General features: G+C 49.1%; 1 protein-coding gene across 2 annotated transcripts in view; it reads left to right on the forward strand.

Moving 5' to 3' along the window:
* The first annotated feature begins 3,421 nt into the window (after positions 1 to 3,421).
* The window catches only part of KCNB1 (potassium voltage-gated channel subfamily B member 1), a 97,378-nt gene continuing 78,382 nt past the window's right edge, over positions 3,422 to 22,417 (forward strand). The window contains exons 1-2 of one of the 2 annotated variants that reach the window (XM_066236753.1): positions 3,422 to 4,127; positions 5,322 to 6,054. In XM_066236753.1, coding sequence (XP_066092850.1) covers positions 5,488 to 6,054 — 567 coding nt within the window. In that variant the 5' untranslated portion in view covers positions 3,422 to 4,127; positions 5,322 to 5,487. Of the gene's footprint in view, positions 4,128 to 4,452; positions 4,785 to 5,321; positions 6,055 to 22,417 lie in introns of those variants that run through there. The other variant, XM_066236754.1, reaches the window with a different exon arrangement.

Here is a 22,417-nt window from a genome sequence, read left to right on the forward strand (position 1 = left end):
CATGCGGGAGTCTGTCTGTCTCTCCCCGTTTCTGGCTTCAGAAAAATACAGAAAGAAAAAAAAAATTGGTGTTGTCCCAGAGGACAGATGTGATTGGCTCCAGCCACCCGCAACCATGAACATGAGCAGTAGGAAATGAATGGATTGTAATACATGAGAATGTTTTATATTTTTAACATTTTTTTATTAAAGATTTGTCTGCGAGCCAGATGCAGCCATCAAAAGAGCCACATCTGGGCCTGACCTGTGGTGGCGCAGTGGGATAAAGCGTCGACCTGGAACACTGAGGTTGCCGGTTCGAAACCCTGGGCTTGCCTGGTCAAGGCACATATGGGAGTTGATGCTTCCTGCTCCTCCTCCTCCTTCTTTCTCTCTCCCCTCTCTCTAAAAATCAATTAAAAAATCAATAAACAAAAGAGCCACATCTGGCTCGCGAGCCATAGGTTTCCAACCCCTGCACTAGCCATTTCTTTTATTTTTTCTTTTTTCAGATATACTCTGATATCAGTTTAGCTGGTTTGAGGCTGTGAATCATCTCGGGGAATCAGGGAGAAAGTAATAAAACAGCTGTTTGTCAATTTTATATCTGTATACCTTGTCACCACCCCCACCAATAGGATCAGATATTCCTGAGGTTAGAGGCGTGTCTTATTCATAAGTTTCTTATATACCCTCCTATAAGAAGGTTTATTTATTCATTCAACAAATATTTATTGAGCAGTTACTTTGTACCTAGCATTGTGCTAGGCACTATAAGAATAGTGAGGCAGACACTGTTGATTGCCAACCCAACTTCAATCTCCACTTCTTCCTTGTTAAGCAAACTTCATTTTGTAAGGGAAGTGATGAAGTTAGGTCTATGGGGGTGAATCCTGTTCCTTTTGTCAATGATTGGTGTAGGAGTAGCCGTGTGACCCATGGTAAGGAAATTGGCAGTAGATGGGGAGATTATAAAAAGAGAGAAGCATGACAGGAGAATTATTTTTGGCTGCCTTGGCCATCTTGTTCTTTTTGCCTTTGAACACAGTTTTATGGAGACTGCTGTGAGGAGAGGTAGGTGGCAGCCTTTTTGTGACTCTGAGGCAACAAACCTGGATAGAGATCCAACATAGTGTAGAAGACAAAGCATAAACATGGAAGAAATCTGGGTCCTTAATAACATATTTGAGCTACTGAATCAACTTTCATACCACCCTCCTTTGAATTTTTAATGTAAGATAACTAAATATCCTTATTCTTTAAGCCCCTATTGATTAAATCTTCTGTTACTTGAGATGAGCAAGACAGACCAGCTCCTGCCCTTGAGTAGCCTATAATTTATCAGATAATGAGAGCTAGAAATGAGTAATTGCTTTCTATAAATTCCTCATAATACCCTATAAAGGAGGCACTTGCTTTATTCCCATCCCCATTTTACAGAGAGAAAACCTGAGGCCCAGAAAGGTTAGACTACTTGCCCAAGGTCGTTCTGCACGTAAGTAATGACACCAGTCATTCTAACCCCAGAACTTGCTCTCTGAGCCACTAGGTAAGCTACACTGTCTTCCTAAGTAAGTTTGCACTGAATCCTTATTGAGTAAATGAATGGACAAATTGTAGCAACAGAGCTGTTTGCTGGTAAGTGACAGAGCTCTTTCCACTTTTTGTTCCAAAATTTAGGTGTATCCAGATGTTTTTTATCTGAATCTGGAGCCAGACTTTTCAGGAATCAGGCCACCTAGAGGGAAGAATCTATATGACATGGAATATCTAGCACTAGCCTTGACTAAGGAATCACCCCTGTCAGAACCTTGTGGCTGTGAAATTGCCCAGCCACCCCCACCACCATCATTTCAGTCCAAGCCCTATTACCTCTGGTCTGGGCAATTGAAGAAACCTCGTGATGGGTCTTCCTGCTGCCACTTTTTGTTTCCCAATACTCCATAATGTACACAGCAGCTGGAAGAATCACTTCAAGATATATATCAGCACGTGGGACTTTTCTGATTAAAACTCTATCACGGCTTCCCATCATGATTTTTAAGCTCAAGCTCATTCTTTAACCTTTAGTATAAAATCCCAATGAAGCCCTACAAGTCTTGGTCCTGTCCACCTCTCTAACATCCCTTCTCAAGCTCATTTCCACCTGAGGGCTTTTGCTCTTTCTGGTTCCCTTGCCTGTACCCCCTTCCTCAGAACTTTACATGGTTGTCTGCTCCCTGCCCTCAGGTACTCAGCTTAGATGTATCACCTCCTCCAGGAAGCTTTTCCTGCTTGATTATTCTATCTAAAGTTGCTGACACCTCTCTCAAGAATGCTCTATTATTTCCTCTTGTTTACTTTCTACATGGCATTTATTATAATCTGAATAATCTGTTTATTTATTTCAGTGTTTATTAACCAAATTTCTCACCAGAATATAAGTCCATGTGTATATAAACTATCTTTTTTATTCTCCTTGTATATCCAGTGTCCAGAGTAGTGCTTGGCACATAGTAAGTGCTCACTAATTATTAGTTGGAAGAATAGCATTTCCAGACTAGGACATACTTTAACTTCTATTAAATTAATCAAGGGTTTCTCAATCTTGGCACTACTGACATTCAAGCCTGGAGAATTCTTTATTGCTATGAGAATGCTATGCATTGAAGGCTATTTAGCCATATTCCTGCTCTGTGCCAACAAGATGATGGCATGTTAGACAAGGGTCATGATGGTGGAGGTGATGAGAAGTGAACAGATTAAAAATAGGTAATAATATTATGCTTAACTCTATGGAAATAAACCCCTTTAAATTTAGAAATGAAGAAAAGGGCCAGACTCTCCAGAGAGAGTCTGGAGCCCTGGTGGCTTATTCACAGCTTTTCTCCTCCAGAGCAGAGGTCTCACTGCTGTATCCCAAGGCCTATTATTTTCATGCAGTTAATATGTATTTGAAAGAATAAATGATAACATGGTGGGGGAGGGGATAACTATGGCATCCTTAGCAAAGCTTTGCTCACCTCTCCAGGTAAATACTTTGGTTCTATATTCACTTTTGGGGATTATTTAATTGATTCTGTCTCCTCCACTGGACATGGAGCTCCAGGGGAAGACATTTCTTCTATTGAGACTGCCACAGGACCTGGCACACAGGAAGCTCTCAATAACTAGCCATCCAATATAACATGAATGAACGAATGACCAAGCTATATAAGCCAAATCACTCCTCTCTTTCTCCTCACCTAGCTTTATTTTTCTTAGCAGTTATCACCAACTGCCACATTGTATATTTGTTGATGTATTCATTGTACACATTCCGCCCACTAGAATTCATTCTAGAATTAGATTTCAGAATCTAGAATGGAAACTCATGAAAACAAGGGCTATTTAAAATTGTAATTCGGCCCCAGCACCTGCCTCTATCCCTCTCCTTTGCTTTATTGTCCTACCCCCCCCCCCCCACACACACACACGTGTTCTTTGACTTCGGTTTTGGTCTGTCTCCAGCCAGCTCCACAAGGGCCTAACGTTTGTGTTTGGTTCACAGCTGAATCTCCAACGCTTATCCTAGTGTCTTGCACGCAGTAGGCACTCAACTCACGTTGTTGACAGGACTAAGGAAGGCGGGATTGTCATCTAGATAGTGGAGGTAGCGCAGGTGGAAAGGTTAGGACTGCCAGGCTCCTCCTCGCTCGAACCTTCAGCTCGCCCCCATCCTCACCAGCAGGCTAGACCGGGAAGGCAGGAGTTAAGGGGAGCGCACGCTTGCTACCCGCAGGTGGCGCCGTCCCACCTCGGTGCCGGACTCTGGGCGCTCTGAAGTGCGGGACAGAATCGCTGCGAGCGCGGAGCCGAAGCTCAGCCCGGACTTGTTGATCTCGCCCCAGCAGCCTCCACCGCCGCCGCTGGAGCAGGAGGAGGAGGAGGTGGAGCAGGAGGCGCCGCCGGAACGCGGTCCTGCCACACACGCCGGCAGCGTCGGACTGCGCCCCAGCCTCCGAAAGCGCACCCGGCTTCGCCGCGTCTGCAGCCTCCGCGCGTCGCCGGCCCGGCTGGCGTAGGCCCGGCCCGACCCGGCCCCGGGTCCGCCGCTGCCCGCGGGCCGGGGCGCCCGGGCGGCCGGGGCGATGCGCGGTCCCTGGCCCCGGGAGGCGGCCGCCCTGGGGGTGAGTGTTGGGGCGTGCGGTCTGCGGCGGGGGCTCAGGGGGACACGAGTCGGAGATTCGCCTGCCGCACGGCTCGGCCTGTTAGTTTACCTAGGCTCCGCGGCTTTAGGCTGGGGGGTGGGGTGGGCGGGGGGACGGACAAGGGCTGGGGCCTGGGGAGACGCACGATCTCATTCCGGGGCTAGGGGAGAAGGCGTGAGCCTCACTGCCGAGGGGTTCAGAGGAGCCCCCGAAATCACCAGTGCGCGGTAGGAGAAGGGCACGTTTTAAAGGGCCAGAAAATTCGGCTCGTTTCCCCGCCTCCCACCTCCCCCACCCCTTCCCTTCTAAGCCCCGGGAAAGGCGCAGAACCCGGAGTTATAAAAAGCCATCGCTGGAGAAGAGCGAGGAGGAGGAGGAGGAGGAAGAAGAGGAGGGGGGAAGGAGCGAGGGGAAGAGGGAGCAGGTGCTATCCCTAGGACTCTGCGTGCCCCTCCTGCGGTGGGTTAGGGAGCCCAGAGGGAAGGGTGGAAACCCGCGCAGAGCGTGGCTTTGCGTCTTCAGAGCTCATCTCTTCGCCAGAGCGACCTCAAAAGATGCTCCCGTGGCTCAGGGAGAGGGGTCGCTCCAGGACAGCGGGGCTGTCGTGACTACCTTGTCTGTTGTGGCCTCCGACAGGTGGGCACCTAAAACCCCCTCAGAGTTCCCCTGAATCTTTTAAGGTTTAGAGAAAGCAAACCTGCTACCATCCAACTAGCCCTCAAATCTCAATTATCTCGGGACAGAAGAAAGGAAAGATGAGCAGTCTTAAAAAAAAAAAAGTTTTTCCTGCAGCTCCCCTCTCCCCATTTCGAGACTAGGTTCGAGCTGGACGGGGATGCCCAGAGAAAAGCGAGTTTCAGCACTCGACAGGGCGGACAGCGCCCCGGGCGGCTGGTTTGGGCCTCAGCCGCAGAAACCCTGGCGGGGGCTTCCCGGGTCCCTGGGGTACCTCTTGGGGGCCCTCTCCCAGCTCCGAAGGTCGGTCCCTTCCCCAATCCATGGGGTGGGGCGGGCTTCAGCACCGGAGGGAGGGACAGCGCCCAGCCTCTCTGCCCCCCTCCTCTGAGCCGCTTAAGCCAGGAAGGTCAAGGCCAGCTGGGGCCCGGCTGGAGAACTGGGGAGGGGCCGCGCCCAGCTCCGTTTGCTGACCTGCGTCCGCTTTCTGCCTCGCAGCCGTCGGGATGGAGGTGAGAAGACGGCCGTGACGCGCGCCTGCGCGGCCCCCTGCACCCCCAACAGCCCACAGCGCTCCCTGCCCCCCTCCCCCACGGCGGCCGGCCTTGCAGTCCAGTGACAGCGGCCTGGGGGGGCAGGGGGGGCGGGGGCGGCAGGACCAGAGATGCCGGCGGGCATGACGAAGCATGGCTCCCGCTCCACCAGCTCGCTGCCGCCCGAGCCCATGGAGATCGTGCGTAGCAAGGCGTGCTCGAGGCGCGTCCGCCTCAACGTTGGGGGCCTGGCGCACGAGGTGCTCTGGCGTACCCTGGACCGCCTGCCCCGCACGCGGCTGGGCAAGCTCCGCGACTGTAACACGCACGACTCGCTGCTTGAAGTGTGCGACGACTACAGCCTCGACGACAATGAGTATTTCTTCGACCGCCACCCAGGCGCCTTCACCTCCATCCTCAACTTCTACCGCACTGGACGGCTGCACATGATGGAGGAGATGTGTGCGCTCAGCTTCAGCCAAGAGCTGGACTACTGGGGCATCGATGAAATCTACCTGGAGTCCTGCTGCCAGGCCCGCTACCACCAGAAGAAGGAACAGATGAACGAGGAGCTCAAGCGTGAGGCTGAGACCCTGCGCGAACGTGAGGGCGAGGAGTTCGATAACACGTGCTGCGCGGAGAAGAGGAAAAAGCTCTGGGACCTACTGGAGAAGCCCAATTCCTCTGTGGCTGCCAAGGTGAGCCTGGGATATGGGGGCTGCTGAGCTTGGGGTTTCTGTCTGTGTCCCCGGTGCTGACCACAGCTGGGGGACTCTAGCTTGGTTCCCAAATATGAAGACCAGAAAGGGGGAGGGGCTATAGCTGAGACCTTGGCTGTGAGGACCAACCCCTTCAGATTGTTCTTGTGTGGTATTGGTCACCCTGTCTTTTTATTATTCAATACTTTATACACCGACTTTGTTGGAGAAAAGAACTTACAGAGACTTATAAAAACCCACAGCAAGAAGATGGACACTGCAAATGAGAAAGAAAGCACAGAGAAGCAATTAAGCAATTAAGTTTAGTCCATTTTACATGATGCTCCCTTGTGAAGTCCCAGATCCAGGCTGGAGAGGGTGTCACCCTGCAATTTTAATGCTTGGCCCTATATTTATAACCCCACTTTGCCTGCAAGAAGGGAATGAAAGCAGCTTATAGACTTGCTTGGCGGACAGTGAAATACTGTCAGGCAGTTTTAACGCAAGTAGGAAAAACGAGGCAAAGGGACTCTGAGGGGTGCGTGTGTGCATGTGTGATGCCTGCCGCTGGCTGTGGATGCTTGTGGGCGAAGGGTCACCCCCGGGTTGCTCTTTATTTATGTGGTGAGTTTATTCAGAGAATGGTTTGATGCAACTTGTAAAGTTGCTTTGGCTGTTGGAAGAGGATGTAAATTTCAAAATAGGTGAGAGAAATGAAGCAATGTGAGAAATAAAGCAGAAGGAGGCAGGGATGAGTTTGATCACACCCGGGGGGCAAGGGAGTCCTGCGCGCTGCTAGGTAAAGGCAAAGGCAAAGGGTGTAAGGGACTGAGAGAGGCTCTGAGTGGGGGCCAGGCCAGGATGGGAGCAACCTCTCTGTGTCAGACTGGGATTCAGGGCTGTTTTGGAGAGATAGGGGTCTGTCTTCATGTGGCCAATGTACTGGGTGTCAGAATAAATGGCAACGTGGTATGTTCAGCACTATGAAGGAGTTCATCTGGGGCCCAGGGGGAGCCCAGAAAAGAGAGGTGTTGATGTCAGTATCCAAGAAGACCAAGTTGGGAAAGCTGTGTGGAACACAATTCACCTTCTGAAAGAAGAGCCAAACGGTGCATGGGTAGGGGGATAGGTCAGTGTATACATGGAAAAAGGGAAAGAAGAAGGAGGAAGTCCATGTGTATTAGCTAGAGCTGCCTTCACCCAGCCTGGCCCCTCATTGTGCAATGCCCCTGGCTCAGTTAGCTCTTCACTGAAGGTTCATCTGTGGGGCCGCATCTGAACAGGACCCTGTGGGGTCCTTTCCTGACTACCCGAAGAGAGGGTTAGGAGAGAGAATGCAGGAGGAGGTGACCAGTAGGAGTGTGGAGGGAAACCGGCAGGTTTTTCCTATTCCCTGTCAACACTAAAAAGATGGAGAGATTCCTGGGCCTGATGTCCTCTCGGGTGCTGTGGGCTGCGTCTGGTCATAATCCTGCCCTGGGTTTTGTGTCCTAAAAGCCGCCCTCTTAAGACAGAGTCACTCACCCTTAACCGGCTTAGGATCAACAGACTTATTTTGCTATTTCCAGGCCTGACACGGGTTCCTGCCCTCCACATCCTGTTTAGGCCCAGATACACTCTCCCTCCTCCCTGTTCTGTCCCTAAGACAGGAGAGTGAGGGGCGGGGGGGGGGGGGGAGGGCTGCCCTCCCAGAGAAGAAGCAGACAAAGGGCAGTGTTTAGGTCGGTGTCCAGCAGCAAGGCAGGGAAGCTCAGGCTTGCAAAACACACTCTTTGGGAGTAAACAGCCTCATCTCTCCCTCGGGTTAATCTGCTCACTCGGACAGCTTTGTGACCTCTCTGTGATCCCAGGCTCAGCCAGCACACAATCCTGGCAGATGGATGATCTAGGATACTCAATGGCCAGAGTTGAAATGGAAAGGCAGGCAAACTCATTGGCTATCAGTATAGAAATCCTGACTGCCATTGATCAAACACCTAGTATGTAAGAAGTATAACAATGCAATTAGTTTTATTTACTGATTCACTATTATTATTCTTCCTTTCTCAAATAAGGAGACTAAGAGAGGTTAAGTAACTTGCCTAAAGTCACACAGCAAACAATACAGAAGTAGTCAGAAATTCAAACTCAAGTGTGATTTTTTAAGGACCCTGTTCTTTCCATAGTGAATAAGTGCCATAGTCCCCTCCCCAGTCTTGCCCCCGCCAATCTCCCTGCTTCCACTTTTGCCCCTTGCAATCCACTGCCTACACAGCGCCAGAGTGAGCTTTCCAGAATGGAAATTGGATCGCATTATTTATCCGCTCAGAATCCTCCAGAGGTTTGCTGTCATACTCAGAATAAAATCCAAGCCTTCCCCATGGCATACCAGCCCCTACTGAATCCAGGCCCGTGACGTCTCAGCTCATTTCTTCTCCGCTCCTCTAGTTCACTCACTCCAGCCCCACTGGACTGTTTGCTGTTTCCTAAACAGATCAGGCTTTATCCTACCTCAGGACCCTTGCACTTGCTGTGCTGGCTGCCTAGAATGTTCTTTTTCAGATTGTCTCTTGGCCAGCCACTTCCCCTCATTCTCCCTTATTTAAACAGGTTCCTGCCCAAATATCCCCTCCTTGGAGAGACCTTTCCTGAGCCCTGTCTAAAACAGCTTCCTTCCCCTTAGTCTTTGTCACGTCATGTAGTGTCTTTCCTGCATAGGCTTTAAGCACCATCTGAAATGGTATTTACTTCCTTTTGTTTCTCTGTCTCTCCCACACAAGAATGTGAGCGCCATGAGTTGTATTTACTGCTCTGTTCCCAGCCCCCATCATGGTGCCTGGCATAGAGGAACTCAGATGACTAAATGCAGAGTAAATAAATGGATCAAGCAATCAGTCAGTCACTGTGTCTCAGGGTTTGGGGATCTGTCACTCCTTCCTCACTGCCCACCTGCAACCTAATTCCCTGTGCTCACCTCTTCCCATCTATCCCCCAATGTCGATGCCTTGCTCGTTAGATAGCGAGGCCTGTGGAAACTTCTCAGATGCCACGAAAGGAGAGGGTAAAATGGAGGACCATGTCTTTGTGGTTGTGAGATACAGAAATGGTCACATCTCATATGTTTAAGAGCGAGGCCAAGCTCCAGCACCCTCCGCAGTTTCTGGCCTTAGGCAAGTTCTTCAGCTCCCCAACCCCCAGCCTCCCACCTGTAAAATGGAGATAAAAGGCCCACCTTGCAGGGTCATCATGAAATCATGTTTGCCAAACCTTCGCATAGTGCCTAGCACACAGATGTGCGGCCTGTGGTTGTAAATAATAAGGAGCAGAGTCCTTTCTCGATGACGGGGTGGGCCGAGCCACGGCAAACCCTCTCCTTCCGATAGCAGCGCTGGGAGGCTGGGCTGACGCTGTTAATAATTGATGGGATGTTCTGGCAGTGCAGAGACAAACCAAAGTACAGGCCGTAGCCTCCACCGTCAGGGGAGTGAAAATCAAAATCCATTAGGCTAAAGGCAGTGTGATTGATTCTTGTTTGGAACTGGGGTCAGCCCCAACAAAGTGACAGGGTTTCGGCTACCACTGGGTTACCACGGGGCTACCACTGGGTTTCCACTGGGTTTCCGCTTTCTTGGAAAACTCTCCAGGCTCTTGTCCATAGGAGAGAGTGGGAACTAACTCACCAGGCTTGGAGTGTTTGTGTTCCCTGGAACGGTCTCGGGATTCCAGCCTTAAGATAATTCTTTTAATATCCAGAGTAGCTGCTGTTTATTATGCCAAGCACTGATTAGTGGAACTTTCCATCCACTACCTCATTGAAATCCCTTCAACAATCTAGATAGTCTGCCTGTCCGGGCTGCAAGTAACACAAAACTCCAAGTGGCTTCTATAAGGGGGAAGTTGTATTATCTCACATAATAGGAATTTCCAAGGTAGCTGGTTTGGGGCTAATGGCTCCACGGTGCCATCAGGATTCTAGATTCTTTGCATCTGTTGGCTCCTCCAACTCCTGCAGGTTGCTGGTCCTCAGACTTGATGCCTTCATATCACAAAATGGCTACCCAGCCCCAGCCTTCAAATGTTGACACATAATATCCAACCAGTGAAGAGGAGCACTTCCTCCTATGTGCCACATTTTCCCCTGAGAGATAAAGCTTTCCTAAGAGCTTGCTTAAATCTCATTGGCCAGGACCAGGTCACATGCTCATTCTGTAGCCACAGGAAACCTGGGAAAGCACTTGTCTGGCATTTGCAGATGAGGGAGAGAATGGATCTGATGAGCAGTGTTAAGACTCTTACAAAGAGGAAATAGATGGAGGCACTGAGAGGTGGAGTCACTTGTGGGAGCTCACACTGCGAAGTGCTCGGTAAACATTTGGCAAAGTAATGAAAATGGCAGAGCCAAAGTTTGAACCCAGGGTGGTCTGGTTCCCCCAGGCCAGTGTTTCTTAATCCTGGAATCATTCAAGCTCTCTGAGCTCCAGTGAACTCATCTGCTGAATGGTGACCCACTTCTTTGGGCTATTTAGATGATTCAGTGAGATTTCAGATGTAAATGTAATTTGCAAATGGAGTGTATTTTATTATTGTGAATTATTGTTATTCTTATATTCAAAAGAGGGAGTATTCTTTTTTAGGGACAGTGTTTAGTATTTTTCCCACCACTGACTTGATTAAGAATCAACTCTGGAGTCTAACAGATGTGGTTCATTTCTCAGCTCCCCAGGAATTTGATCTTGGGCAAATTCCTTTCCTTCTCTGAGTCTCAGTTTCTTCTTCTAGAAAATGGAGCCCACCAGGTAGGGCCACTAGGAGATAATCTGCATAAAGAGCTTATCCCAGGGCCCAGCCCATGGTAAGCATTCTATCAATGACCATGAAGATTATTTAGGGTCATCACTGAATTCAACTATTCTAGCTACATCCTGGTTGGCAACGTCCCCTGTTGCAGTGGTTGATTGTGGGGTCACTGCCTGCCCTATCAGGATCCCACGCCTCTAGTGTGATGGCGCTTCTACCTTCCTGACCCGAACCAGGGGACCCATGCATTCTCATCAAGAAAAAGGAGGGAAACCAAATCAGGATTCAAGGGTTTCTCAGTGCCATGAGTCGTCTGGCTGGGCTCTTGCTGGCCCCGGGTTGGTCATCTGGATGCTTGTATTTATTCCTGAAAGGCAGTATGTCAGAGATTCAGAATCCTAACTGTGGAGTCACACAGACCTGGGTTTGAATCCCAGCCCTGCCATGTGCTAGCTCCGGACTTTGGGTAAAGCATTTCCCTTCCCATAACTGCCATTTCTTAATCTCTAAATGAAAATGGTAATAAAACCTACTTCACAGGGTTGCCCAGAGGATGAAGTTTGATAGTACGTGTAAAGTGTTGAAGCTCCCTTCATAAATCCAGTACCCCAGTTTGATAAAGGGAAACATGGAGGATGCTTCAAGGACTTGCCTGGTCACACAAGTTGGTAAAAGACCGGAGACCATTTCTAGACCTTTCTGACCCCTCACCTCGTCACCCTCATCGAGGCTCAGGGATCTTTGTGTTTCTCCAGTATGCTTGACCAGGGGGAGAGACCTTGGCAGCTGGTCTCTCGGGGGCTTTGAAAGTCTCTGATAGGCTAGGGAATGTGGAAATGCTTAGGAGGAAAAAGTGATGGCCAAAGGAGCAGCTTGGCCAAAGCTTAATTAACAAGCGTGCATTAAGCACCAACCCATACTCAGCACTTTGTGTACTTCTATACCTGATAGCGTTATGGATAGGAGCCCTGATTTTAGCAGTGGATCGCCCAAGTTCAGAGTTTGGCCCCTACTCCCTAACCATGTTATTTGGGGCAAACTACTGCACCTTCCTGTGCCCAGTTTCTTTACTCATAAAATGTCTGTTCTGTTGGACTTTGGCCTTTCCTGTGAGCCGCTGAGTCTCCGCACTGGCCTCCCGGCCTTCAGCCGTCTCCTCCAGTCCATCCTCTGCGGGGAACCAGAGCCATCTTTCTCGTTATCTGTTCATAAACAGACGACCCGCTTCCAAATATCCTTCCATGGTTCTCGCTGCCCCCAGGATAAAGTCCAGACTCCTCAGCCTGAGCTTCAAGGCCCCAGCCAACAACTCCAACTTCATCTCCTCCCACCCCCGCTCCATGGTGCGGTCTGCCTCCACCATACCCGGCTTTGGCATTCCTTGAATCCTCTATCCTTCCCCAGTCCTGCTCCACACCTTTGCCCAAACTGATTCCTCTGCCTTGCACCCTCTTCTTCCTCTTGTCTGTCTGCAGCCTCTTTCCTCCCACCTTTCAGGGCCCTGCTTCTTCCTCCTTTGCCTCCGGCAGCACTGGCTGCTCCCTCCTCTATGCCCTGAATACCTGATGTTGAGAACTTCCTTGCACAAAACACTGTGAAGAATATCTTATGGATTGTTCTGTGGATGCCAGGACTAAACCACAGACAGGACTGCTTAACAGAGCAGTCTCTGAAACCTGACTGCATGGGTTCAAATTCCAGCTCAGTGCTTTTGAGCTGTGTGCCCTAAGGTGAATGACTTAACCTCTCTGATGAATTTCCTGGTCCATAATTTGGGGACTTCCACAACCACCAATTCTATATGAAGCACTCAGAGTATTGCCTGGCACTCAGTGAGTGATCAGGACAGATTAACTAGTGGTGTTGCTGTTGTTGCAGTTAAGTGGTAGTAAACATTTGTGAAGTAAATAAATGGGAAAATTTGCATGATCTTAAGATGACTGATCAGAGGGGTCTCCTTTACAAGGCAAGGGTCTCCCTCATATACCCCTCCATCTCCACCTACCTTCCTGGCTCTCCCTTCCCACTACGATCTCCACACTTCCTAGGCCAGGAAGAAGTGATCTTCTGTCTTCCATTCACAGCAAGGAGACCAGATTAAATTAGACGCTTGAGGTGTTTCCTCACACCTCGACTGTTCCATTTTGCACTGCAGTGAGGCTGGTTATCTGCCATAATTGCCCACCATAGCCTGGCTAGCAGACACTGTCTTTGAGAGAATAATGTTACATTTGCCAATTCCACACCATCCCTCACATCCGCCAGGTAATGGACCTGGAATCAAACAGATTCTAAAAATAAACTACCACATTTCACTAATTGCTACCTAGGGCCCTTCCCAGAGTCTTTCCAAGGCCTGTATGATCCTTGGAGCCCTTGACCTTGGCCAGCATTTCCTCTCAGAGTCCTTGCAGACCCAACTGTACCAAAGAGGCAGCCTATTATTGCCCTGTCAGGGCATATGAGAAGCAAAAGGAAAGGCAGAGATAAGATGACAACGTTGAACCAGCCTTCCATTTGCTTATCATGCCTGGAGTCCCCACTGTCTCTTTGAATGGATCAATTTTCTTTTATCTCCTATGCCTTGGATAAGTTTACACATCCTTTATTGTTCCTTGAAATACTGACTGCAATTTGATTCAGTCACTCCCTTCTATTCTTGGGACAATCTTTTTGGTTTCAAAGTGAGCTTCCTTTCTAGGCTTCTCTGATCCTTGTAACTTTATGTGGGTGTATGTGTGTGTTTTGAAGTCCTGCTTCAATGTCACCTGTGCTTTGTATGACAAACATTTATATGCCAGGAACAGTGCTGGCTGCTTGAGAAGCACTATGTGTATCTATTAGTTAGGATTCTTTTGGTTGCAGGAGACAAAAATGCAGCCCAAATGGATTTAAGCCAAATATAATTGAGAAGTCCTGGGTTAGGTAGGGCTTCAGGTAGGGCTGAACCCAGGGGCTTAAATCGGTCATCAAGACTTGGTTTCCGCCTGACCAGGTCAGGCGGTGGCGCAGTGGATAGAGCGTTGGACTGGGATGCAGAGGACCCAGGTTCGAAACCCCGAGGTCGCCAGCTTGAGCGCGGGCTCATCTGGCTTGAGCAAAGAGCTCACCAGCTTGGACCCAAGGTCGCTGGCTCGAGCAAAGGGTTACTCGGTCTGCTGAAGGCCCACAGTCAAGGCACATATGAAAGAGCAATCAATGAACAACTAAGGTGTCGCAATGAAAAACTAATGATTGATGCTTCTCATCTCTTTGTTCCTGTCTGTCTGTCCCTATCTATCCCTCTCTCTGACTCTCTCTCTCTGTCTCTGTAAAAAACAAACAAACTTGGTTTCCAATATCTCTAAGCTCTCTTCTCCTCTGTGGTGGCTTCTCACCATCCCTTAGCCAATCACATAGACAGATGTGGATCACATGTTGATAGCCAGAGCTGGGATGAAACTGAGAATGGGAATGAGGTGGTTCCCCAAAGAAAAATTGAAGTACTGTTTCTAAGAAAGGGAAGAATAAATGTAAGCTGGCAAAAAAATAAAAAATAAAAAAAATCCACAGCCATTATGGAGTTTATGCCCTTCTGGAGGGAGTTAGACATTAAACAAGTAAAAAATCAAATGAAAGAATAAGCACACAGTATAGTATATATGCTATGAAGGAAAGAAGCAGGGTGGTTTTATGATGAATAACAGGCGTGGTCAAAGAGGGCCTCTCAGTGTGGGTGACCCTTTCTGAGAACTTGAACTTGGTTCTTCTCCTTCCTGAGCTGCAGAAATGATCTTTCTTCTTCAAATTCTCTGTTTCTACCTCTCCTGCACTAGTTAGCACGGTCCCTCTTGTATTTGATATTCTTCCCAACTTGTTTTATATCCTCAACTAAAGCAGGATGTGTGTTCTCAAAGTCGAGGACTATATCTTATTTATTTCTGTGCTCTAAAGCATGGTGGGTGGGCTGCCTGGTTTATAGATGAAGTTTGTTGGTACACCTGCCACATTCATTTCCCTGTTACCTAAGGCTACTTTGGGTAGTAACAGCATTTATAGGGAAAGTTTGCAGACCTGTGTTCTAAAGTCCCCTCAAGGCCTCATGCAGAGGGGCTTTGTCAGAGAAGGTTGGAGGACAGGAGGGAGGAAGAGAAGACACAAGCTAGCTGAGTGACCTTGAGCAAGTCACTGAGCCTCTTTGGGCCTCTGGCTCCATATCTTGCAATGCTGGCTGCCCCTTCTCATCCTTCGGATCTCAGCTCATATGTCACCTCTTCAGAAAGGCCCTCCCTGACATTGAATGATCAGTTTGGACCTGGTGGTGTTTCCACTCTTTCTGCGATAAAATAGCTCTGGTTTATTTTGAGATTAGGCCCACTGGGGCAGGTGCCCTTCTCTTCCTCTTCACCGGTATCTTTTCTCCTCGCCTACGCCATCATCCTGGTCGAATAAGTAGAGAGATCTCTGGAGACCTGGGTTTCTGATCCCAACTCTGCCACATAGAAGCTGAGACAGACCCTTCACGTCTCCAGGCCTCAGTTTCCTGCCCTGGAAAATGGGTGTGGTAACTTTGCCAAACAAGAAAGACAGGGCACTCAGCTGTGCCCGAGTGGCCAGCACTGTGTAGCCAAGCACGACGTTGGCTGGATTTTCTTCTCCCCTTTCTCAAGAGGGAGAGAGGAAAGAGCGCCCACCTCGATCTCACCTTGGTCTGGCCTCTGATGACACCTGCTTGCTCAAACTCTTCATATAAGGTCTGTGCCAAGGAGTGTCTGGAGGGTGGGGGGCCTGGACCTCCCCCAACCCTCTGCCCAGTCTCCATCCCACCCTATAAAGCTCTGCGCAAGTGCAGCCCGAGGCGAGTCTCCTGGTGTCTGTTCCCTCCCTCCAGGATGCTGCCCCCGGGTTCCCCTTCTGTATAAAAATTTTAGACCCTTACTGGCCTCATGACCAGGAGAACAGGCCAATCCAAAGAGGTGGTCTTCCAGACAGATTGAGAAGTCCATGGTGTGTGTGTGTGTTGTGTGTGTGTGTGCATGTGCATGAGTGTGGTGTGGTGTGTGTGTATGTGTGCATGCATGAGCATGAGTGGTGTGTGTGTGTGCGTGTGCATGAGTGTGGTGTGGTGTGTGTGTATGTGTGCATGCACGAGCATGAGTGGTGTGTGTGTGTGTGTGTGTGTGTGCTGTGTGTCCCTAGTACTGAGTGATCCAATGGCAGGGCTGACTACAAAATTTGGGAGATGCAGTGCAAAATGAAAACGTAGCCCCCTTGTCCAAAAATTCTTGGAGATGGTGGAGCATTGAGCCAGTGCGTCCCCTCTAAGCACAGGGCCCTGCCTTACTCTGCAGGTGGCAACCCATGAAGCTGGCCCCACCCTGTGGGAAGAACGACTCAGAAGGTCTAGGTGAGGAGTAGCTGGCCCCTCAGTCCTAGAGAATCTGCCAAGGAAAAGTGCCTCCTCAAGCTCCTGCCTAGGGACATGGAGGCCAGAGCGGGGACCTCAAATTCAGATGGCTGCAGGAGCCAGGTAGCTGGTGTTAACGAGTGAAGCTATTGGATGGAAGAACTGTAGGGCAGGTTCCATGAGGAAGTCCACTAACACTCAGACTTAGTGTCAAGGAGGCAGCAGGGAGCGGTGGGGACTGGGGTGAGCTGGGCCATACCCTCCCATCTAAATAGACAGCTGCCATCCAGCTCCAGGCTGGCTTCTTTCCTGAGCCCAGCCAGAAATTTTAATTTTCATGTGAGAGATCCCAACTTCAATGATGGCAAGTAATTTTTAAAAATGAAAGCACATGAGTGGGTCAAACAAAATCTGTCTCGGGGCCACATTTAGCCCTGGGGGCTCCAGGTTTTGACGCCTGGAGCATAGAGCACATAGAGCATTGAAATGGCTGGCAATAAGAGGGTCAGTACTTGCCTCTGAAGCCCTCCCATCTGCAAGGGGGAGATGAAGAGAGCAGAGGTTGGGTGGCAGAAGCAGCAGGCGCCTCCCCTCCCCTCTCCTTACTCCTGGCACCAAGCACAGCACAGGGTGATAAGTGTTTTTTGAGTGAATGACTGTCCCACCCAGCTGGGACTTGGCTTCAGAACCCAAGGCAGCTCATACCTGGTGGATGCCAATACAAATCCGGCAAATGCATGATAAATCCTTAATTTATTAGCTAATAGGACTCAGCGTTCCCCTACCCAGTGTCAGCCAGAGCAGGAAGAAAAAACTGTTGTAATAGAAAAAGCGCTGGATTTTGAGTCTGCAAACCAGACAGGCCCTGAGCCTCAGGCTCCTCATCTGCCCAATGGGAATAATGAATTCCCTGGGCTTGTCCAGAGGAATGAATGACATAAAAGCATGTAAGGTGTTCAGCAAAGTTCCTGATGTACAACAGATATGAGCTGGGATTATGTTTATTGCTATTTTGATCCTCCTGTTATCATTATCTGAGTGTTTGGCTTATTTCTAAAAGCTGTGAGGTTATTGTGTAGAATTAAACTTTATGTCCCTGTGGAGTGATGTCAGCTCTACAACCAGGCTGGAAAGCTTGGGCATTCAGAAATTCTTGGTAGAGATCAGGGTGCCAGGGATTGGCACTTCTGTGGTTCAGGGATGGAATTCTGGCACTGAAGATCCCTGCCCTGATATTCATTGTCGGAGCACTGATACCCAAGGTCACAACTCTGGGGTTCAAGGTCAGAAGGCTGCCATCCATGGTCAGAATCCTCAAATCCATAACTGGACCCGAGGAGTACGAGGCCAGAACTTCGCTACTTGTGATCAAAACTAGTGAGAAACAAGGTCGGAATGCTGATTTTCTAGGTTGGAACTCATGTTCAGAGTCGGAATGCTGAGGTTCAAGGTCAGGACGCTCTGGTAATGTCCACAGTTGGAATTCTGGCAGACACATTTAGAACACTGATGTTTGGAGTCGGAACTCTTGTTCCCACTGTGTTATTTTGTGGGTCTCGTCCCTTATGTGTCATTAATGCTTCATCATCCACAACTCCTGGCAGCCATTTCTGAATAAATGAACCACCGGAGGCCCCCAGACCTCCATTTAGCCAGTGGGGTTCTGTTACTTATGTCTCTTTTTCTTATTGTTTCTGACACCCGTCCACTTGGGAGGTGCCAGCAGAGGTGACATGATCCTCAGGAAGACAGCTGAAGAATGGCTCCCCTGTCCCATCCCTGCCAAAGACCCTTGAGTCTCTTGTCAACTTCATTTAAATCCACTTTTTCTTGCTGGCTGACCTGGAGCAGGCCCAGGGAAGCAGGTCTGCCAAGCCTCAGGGGGCACCTGGATAATCTCACCATCCTGTTCTTCAGAGAAAGGCAAACGGTGTTAGGCAAAGGTCAGAACGGAGTGCCAAGGGCTTGTGGCTACCCGGCCGGGAGATGTGTGGCTGGCAGCAACACGTGGGGAAGTGGAACAGTTTGCTGGTCACTGCGGTCACAACAAATGCATTGCTGGGGCCCACTGGAGAGCTTCATTGATCACGAGGAGGAGAGGTGCTAAAAATCATCTTTAAGCTCTACTTACAATGGTGCGAGTAGTGGGCACTCAGTGGAAAGGGGGCGGCAGCGATGGTTTGCTGTGTCCCATCCCCTGGTTCATGGTGACAGCACACGCACCCCTAGCCTTCAGGCTCCACCCTTCACCTTTCTTTATTTTCTTCCAAGGCCCTTTTCACCACCTTGTATATTACATGTTTACCTGGCTTGTGTCTGTCTTACCCACTACGTTGTAAGTTCCATCAGAGAGGGACTTGGTCGGTTTTACTTCTGTATTCCCAGGGCTAACACTGTGCCTAGTATGCAGTAGTTACCAAATAAAAATTTGTTGATCAAGTGACTGACTGAATGAATGAATGTTCCCTTCGGATATGGTGAAATCACTCCATGCAGAGCCTATGTCTGATCTCATCTACTCTATCTGTATAGAGTTTTTGGATTGGGGTGAGGGGGAGCAGCAATATGGAGGGCCATCATCCCCTCATGGCTTCTAATTGCTCTCAGGATAACTTCCAAAATCCTTATCTGGCCACAAAGGGCCTGTAAGAACTACCACCTACCCTTGTATTACATATACAGCATATGGGTCCCTATCTTATTTCTCAGATCCTTAGGACACCATTCTGGGGTCTTGCCTCAGGGCCTTTGCACATGCTATGCTATGTTGACTAATACAATCTTGCAGCCTCAACTCATCTTTTAGGACTCTGCTTAAATACCCTTCCCTTGACTCCCAAACTTGATGTCATTCCCCTCATGACGGGCCCTTGGCCACTGCTTTTGGATTCCAAAGTTCATCACTGTGGGGATAATCTTCCTTGAACTGGAGGTTCCTTTTAAGGGAGGTGGTCAGAGCCCATTCCTTTTTACTCAGAAAAATGCAAAACCTGGCTCCGCTCCTACATATGTGACATTCTCACTCAAGGGAGGAGTTTGGTTTTCCCAGGGAGATTTCTTACCCATTCTTCAAGGTCTGTCCCATACTAGCCCAGGACTGTGGTCTGTCCCCTTAGTCACTCTTCACCCTTGAACTGTCTCAGCTGAGCCCAGGGTCTCCCTGAAGAGTCTGAGAGTTTAGAGAGCGCAAACCAGCCTATTACCTGATGACACCCATGTAGCTAACACACATGTATCACCCTACAGGTGTCAGTGGCTCATTTAGCCCCCACAACGCCTTATGAGGAAGGTACTGTTATTATCCCCATTATACAGATGAAGAAACTGAGCCCCAGAGAGGTTGAGTTACTCTGTAAGCATACAGCTAAGCAGTGGCAGGGTGGTGTTTTGAAGCCAGGCTGTTATCTCCTGAGTCAGCACACCCCTCTTCTCTCTTCTCTATAGCTTTCCCCTCACTCTCTTCTTCCTTTTATTCTTGGGCTCTTGCCTTCCTCTTTTTGCTTTTCTCCTTAAGTAACTCAAATTCCTTGAGTTATTAAACAATCTCAATTATGTGAATGTCTAGTTATATTTCTCAGAATTCGCTGATGAATGGGTTGGGGGGTGGTAACCCTCCTCCTAGTGGCCAGCAAGGCTCCGTAAGGCCAGGGCCTTCCGCCTCTCTGTCTTTGTCTCCCACCATGATCTCCTGGCTTTCTGAGTCCAGCAACATTCACTCATCTCGTACTTAGTAAATTCCTTCCTGCCTCAGGCCTTTGCATATGCTGTTTCTTCTGCCTGGAATGCTTTTTCTCTCTTCTTCACCTGGTTATTGCCTGCTCATCCTGAAGCTCCCACATCAACTGTCACTTCCTCTGGGAAGCTTTCTCTGATATCCAAATAGGTCAACTCCCCAGCTATGGTTTTCAGAGCTCTATCTACATGCCTATCTTGGATGGTCCTTGTTTCCATTAGAATTCCACATCCATTTAAGCGATTATCTGATAACTGCCCACCTCCATCCACACCAAGTAGACTGTGAGCTCCCAGACAGCAGGACTCGTCTGCTGTATTCTGGGCCTACCTCTGTGAAAGCACACCACAAAATTGTGTTGAATGAATAGGTGGGTGGATGAATCCATAGGCTAGTCACAGTTGGCAGAGAGCTAACACCACACTTTTTTCAGTGGGGAGTGGATTAGATAGTCTGAAATGTCTAGCTGAAACTCAAACCAGAAGGTCCTCATCATCCCAAACTGAAAGGAACAAGGGCACCACATCTGTCACAAAGAGCCAAGTGTCTCCTCTGGTGCTCACAATGTGTGGATGGAATGATCACAGCATCTTCTATCATATTTTTAAAGATACCAAGGTTATATTTTAAAGGATGCTATTGAATTTTCCTTAAGCAGCCTGACCTGTGGTGGCGCAGTGGATAAAGCGTCAACCTGGAAATACTGAGATTGCCGGTTCAAAACCCTGGGCTTGCCTAGTCAAGGCACATATGGGAGTTGATGCTTCCTGCCCCTCCCCCCCCTTCTCTATAATAAATAAATAAAATCTTAAAAAAATAATAATAATGAATTTTCCTTAAGCAAACATCAAATGAAGACTCCAAACCCAGGAGACAGAAGCTCTGAAGGGGGTTTGAAAATGAAGGATCTCAGCAAATTCACCAGATACGTGGTTTACTTAGACATTGGTTCAAATCCCAGCTCCACTGCTAGTGCCTGTGGCCTTGGACTGGCCACTTCCCCTCCCTGAGCTGACATTGTCTCCAAACTCTATCCTCTGAGCACCAAGGATGGCAGAAAGACAGGCCTTCATTCCTGATGGGTCCAGCAAAAGCCCCAGGACTGGCTCTGACTGGACACACTCAGGCCATGTGTTCATCTCTGAACCAATCTCTGTTGGCAGAGGAAGACATAAGCGTGGGGCCAGCTGGGGTCATAGACCACCACTGAGCCCAGGAAAAATATGTAAAATAAGAATTTGTTTAATATTCTTCTTTAAATTAATTCATTTATTTCATTTAAATCGAGTTGTTTTAAGAGGAAACTTGACATCATGAAGAATTGGTACCATTTGCCGTGAATCATGTTATGAAATTCTAGCCAGATGCCAGCTCTCCTTGGGCTAAACGGGAAGATGTATGTGTTTTGGAGAAGTGTTAACATCCCATTAGCTTCAAACTGGAACCCTCCCCCTTGGGGAGTCTGAAGGTTGGAAGGAGAATTGGAAAGGCTAGCACCTTCTCACTTGGAATCAATGTGGTTTGATGTGTTGGCCCTGTACAGCTAAACCAGTCTTGGCTACACGTGAGAATCATCTGGGAATCTTTTAAAAGTCCTGATGCCAGGCCACCCCCAAGACCAGTTAAATCAGAATCTCTGGGGGTAGAACCCAGGGATTGGCATTTTTCAAAGTTCCCAAGGTGATTCCACTGTGCAGTGAGGGTGAGAAATTCAGATTTTAATGCATCCAGCACTGGTGGTATGTGCCCCACATTGGCACACGCAGGGGTTAAACAAGGCCATTGGGCTGCCGGAAGGGGCTCACTGGGAGGCTGGGATGCCCTGGGCTGGTCAGGGTGTCTCAGAGAGCAGGCGTCCGGGAGGGTCGTTTATCACTCTTGAATGGGAAGGAAACAGGCATCCATCTCTCATCCAGAAGGGTTAGATTCCCCAGAAGAAATTCAACTCTCACCTGATCCTTCCCCCACTCTCCGGGGTCCAACTGCTTGTTACTTGAACTGGCTGTTATCTCTCCACCTGTCTGTCAGCTGTCTCAGACCTAGCTCTGCTGCTTGCCAGCTGTGTGGCTTCAAGCAAGTCCCTCAGTTTCTCTGGTCTTCAGGTTCCTTGTCTGCATAGTGGGAGCACATTGCTGGGCTATGTGATCTTTAAGGGCATTTCCTCCCTGGGGACCTGTGAGTGTTCATGAAGAAGCAGCCAGAGGATCCTTAACCCCACACCCAGCCCTAGGTCGGGCTCTCAAACCCCAGCAGGTCTGCCCCGCAGACAATAGAACCAGAGTTTCTAGAGGCAGCCCAGGACCTGTATTCTAACAAGGATCTCACTCAGTTGGTTCAGTTGCCGATGGCCCTCGAAGTATGATTCTAAAGCATATCCCGTGTCCACCACCAAAGCCCCTTACCCAGAAGCCCAGCCCACATGAACCGTACCCTCCGCCAGCACCCTTCCTACAGGCGAGGAAACTGAG

The sequence above is a fragment of the Saccopteryx bilineata genome, chromosome 6 (genome assembly GCF_036850765.1).
Source record: "Saccopteryx bilineata isolate mSacBil1 chromosome 6, mSacBil1_pri_phased_curated, whole genome shotgun sequence".
In the NCBI taxonomy this organism is placed as follows: Eukaryota; Metazoa; Chordata; class Mammalia; order Chiroptera; family Emballonuridae; genus Saccopteryx; species Saccopteryx bilineata.